Source organism: Triticum aestivum, chromosome 6A (genome assembly GCF_018294505.1).
Source record: "Triticum aestivum cultivar Chinese Spring chromosome 6A, IWGSC CS RefSeq v2.1, whole genome shotgun sequence".
NCBI lineage: Eukaryota > Viridiplantae > Streptophyta > Magnoliopsida > Poales > Poaceae > Triticum > Triticum aestivum.
The window spans coordinates 597847961-597851268 of record NC_057809.1 but is presented as its reverse complement, the minus strand read 5'-3'; the positions used below and the strand labels follow the sequence as shown (position 1 = coordinate 597851268).

General features: G+C 57.9%; 1 protein-coding gene across 1 annotated transcript; it reads left to right on the top strand.

Annotated features, from left to right (window-relative positions):
- Positions 1 to 918: 918 nt before the first annotated feature.
- LOC123131240 (flavonoid 3',5'-hydroxylase 1-like) lies at positions 919 to 2724 on the top strand. The gene is made up of 2 exons (XM_044550961.1): positions 919 to 1851; positions 1935 to 2724. Exons 1-2 carry the CDS (start codon positions 919 to 921, stop codon positions 2565 to 2567), a joined length of 1566 nt encoding a protein of 521 aa, XP_044406896.1. The 3' UTR covers positions 2568 to 2724.
- Positions 2725 to 3308: the final 584 nt, after the last annotated feature.

Genomic DNA, 3308 nt, shown 5'->3' with positions numbered 1-3308 from the left:
CTTGTGGGGGAAAAAGGTTTGACCAAGTCTATAGAAAAATGTGCTACGATCTACAATATCAAATATATTTCATAATGAATCTAATGATAAAATTTGATGTTGTTGATGTTGATACTCTTGTATAAACTTGATGAAACTTACAAAGTTTGACTTAAGACAAACCTAAAACTTCAATTATTTTGAAACGGAAGGAGTATCCCAGCCAGGTTCTTACAATCTTGGTCGTCAATCTACCATTCCCTCTTGCCTTAAAGTTAGTTAGCTATGCCATTTTATGCCCTCCATGGTTCTAGTCCAGTGTGCACGCAAGTTGCTTCTGTCCAAGTGATGACGGGGTCTTTGGTTAGAGTCCCCTGGGTACATTTTTGAGAGAGAAAAAGGAGTTTGGTTGCCAAAAAAAATGCTTCACAACGAACGCCTCCAGCTGATCTACGTGGCGCTGGCCATGTGCCAACATCCGTGCGATGGCAGGGAGAGCGTTCGCCATGGTTGCGCTCCGGGAGAGCGTTCGCGATAGCATTTCCAAAAACAAATGAACATGTTCGTTCTCACACCGGCACGGCCGTTAGCAACACCTACCCAGCTAGGTCTTTACTATCTTGGTCGTCAATCTACCATTCCCTCTCGTCTTAAAGTTAGTTAGCTATGCCATTTCATGGATAAAATGCATGCTTTCTATCTACTTCGACTCTGACACGCCTAAGCAATCTACTCTAACTAATTAAAGTACGTAATTGGATTCTGTCTGTTTCAAGACGGAATGGTAGATTGACGGTCGGCATGGCCACGACAGGGAACGGTAGATCGATTGACCAAAGTCGTCTAGGAATGGTAGATTTTACGACGGAGTCGCACGGTCAATTTTGCCCTATAAAAGCCTTCACTTCTTCTCTGCACGACACGAGATCGACATCGACTATGGAGTCGGGCAGTGCTACTACCATCGCCATGTTTCAAGAGCTCCTAGTCCTAGCGATCATGTACGTTGTCCTCCACTACCTCACGCGCACCATCCTCCGGACCAAGCGTGCGTCGCCGCTGCCACTGCCTCCCGGCCCGCGGGGCTACCCGGTGGTTGGCGCGCTGCCGCTGCTGGGCCGGGCGCCGCACCGGGCGCTCGCCGCTCTGGCGAGGCTGCACGGCCCGATCATGCACCTGACCCTCGGCAGGCAGGGCGTCGTGGTGGCCTCCACGCCGGACGCGGCGCGCCTCTTCCTCAGGGACCACGGCGGCAGCTTCCTCGACCGGCCCGCGGACGACGTGGCGCCCACGGTGCTGGCGTACGGCGCCCAGGACCTCGTCTTCGCCCCCTACGGCCCCAGGTGGCGCCGCCTGCGCCGGGAGTGCAGCCTCGGCCTGCTCGGCCCCCAGGCGGTCGCCGACTGGGCGGACGCGCGCCGCCAGGAGGTCGGCCGCATGGTCCGCGCGATGAGCCGGCGTGGCGGAGCGGTGGAGGTGCCGGAGTTCCTGTTCTGCGCGATGGCCAACATCATCGGGCAGGCGGTGGTGGGCCGGCGAGTGCTGGACGAGGCCGGGGACGAGGAGGCGAGGGAGTTCAAGGAGATGGTGGTGGAGCTGATGACCACTGCCGGGCTGGTGAACCTCGGCGACTTCCTGCCGGCCGTGGCGTGGATGGACCTGCAGGGGCTCGGCCGGAGGATGCGCCGGCTGTCGGCGAGGCTTGACAGGGTCTGGAGCCGGCTGCTGTCCGAACATGAGGCAGCCGTGGCCGACAGTGACAGGCAGCACGGCCGCCAGCCGGACCTTGTCGACCGGCTGATCGCGTGTCGTGGCGATGCCCGTGCCGGGGAGGACGGCGTCACTGACCTCAACATCAAAGCTCTACTCAACGTACGTGTACACCCCCCTGTAAATAACCAAACACATGCATGCACTCATCAGACATGACACATGACACACATGCATGCATGCAGAACCTGTTCACGGCGGGGACGGACACGTCGTCGAGCACGATCGAGTGGGCGCTGGCGGAGATGCTGGCGAACCCGGCGATCCTCCGACGAGCACAGGCGGAGACGGACGCCGTGGTGGGCCGACACCGCTTCCTCCAAGAATCCGACGTCCCGCGCCTCCCCTACCTCCACGCCATCTGCAAGGAGACGTTCCGCCTGCACCCCTCGACGCCGCTCAGCCTGCCCCGCGTCTCCACCGAGCCATGCACGGTGCAGGGGTACCACGTCCCGGAGGGCACGAGGCTGCTCGTCAACATCTGGGCCATCGGCCGGGACCCGGCGGTGTGGCCGGAGCCTGCGAGGTTCGACCCGGGGAGGTTCATGACGGAGGAGGGGAGGAAGGTGGAGCCCCTGGGGAGCCACTTCGAGCTCATCCCGTTCGGCGCCGGCAGGAGGATCTGCGCGGGCGCGCGCATGGGGGTGACCCTGGTGCACCACATGCTGGGCGCGCTGGTGCACGCCTTCGACTGGGAGGTGCCGGAGGGTGGCACCGCCGGGATGGACATGGACGAGGAGTTCGGCCTCGCGCTGCAGAAGAAGGTGCCGCTCAGGGCCGTCGTGTGCCCGCGCCTCGCACCCGGCGCGTACCAGTGATCTCATGACATAGAGCGTGGAGATGCTGCCGAATCCGGCGTACCAGTTATGGCACGAGCGTGCTGCGATACAGCTTCTGCTAGAATAAATGAAGTAAAACTCCCTGCAGAAAGCAAAGTGGTGGAAACCGAAACCTGAAAAACTACGTTACATGAGAATAAATATAACAACTTTGGCTTCGACGCGTCCTGAGTTATACTATAATTTGGCTAGCAATTGCGGAATAGTGAAAGCGCATATAAACTTCATTTCAAAATGGGAATTTCTGCTGTCTTCATCAGTGATTAAACAGTAAAAGAAGCAGAGGGCCAAATTTTGCATCGACGATGCAAACCATTTACATGCATAGTAGAAATTTGTGGTAACCATTGTACTTCCACTTTTTTCATTTGGGGCATCTCTAACATCGACCCTAAACCACATGCAGCCGTCACTAGTAGAAAACAGGGCTTTGGTTGAGGCCTGGTAAGGGCATTAATCCCGGTTCACTCACGAACCGGGACCAAAGGGGGCATCAGTCCCAGTTCGTGAGGCCAGGGCGCCGGCCGGGCATCGGGGCCATTGGTCCCGGTTCGTCTGACCCCTTTGGTCCCGGTTCCAGACACGGTCCGGATTGCGTAGTCTGGACATGCTTGGCTTTGGGGGGCTCTGTCCCACCAAAACCCCCACTCTCATGCCCGTGCATATTCCCACCTAAAGCCAGCTGCCCGCATTCATATCGGTCCATAGTGGACGTGACCG

What these genes read in the sequence shown, in the direction of transcription:
- LOC123131240 (XM_044550961.1), top strand. Translation starts at nt 919, where the DNA reads ATGGAGTCGGGCAGTGCTACTACCATCGCCATGTTTCAAGAGCTCCTA. An exon ending in ACATCAAAGCTCTACTCAAC is followed by an intron (nt 1,852 to 1,934) that starts GTACGTGTACAC and finishes GCATGCATGCAG; the next exon opens with AACCTGTTCACGGCGGGGAC.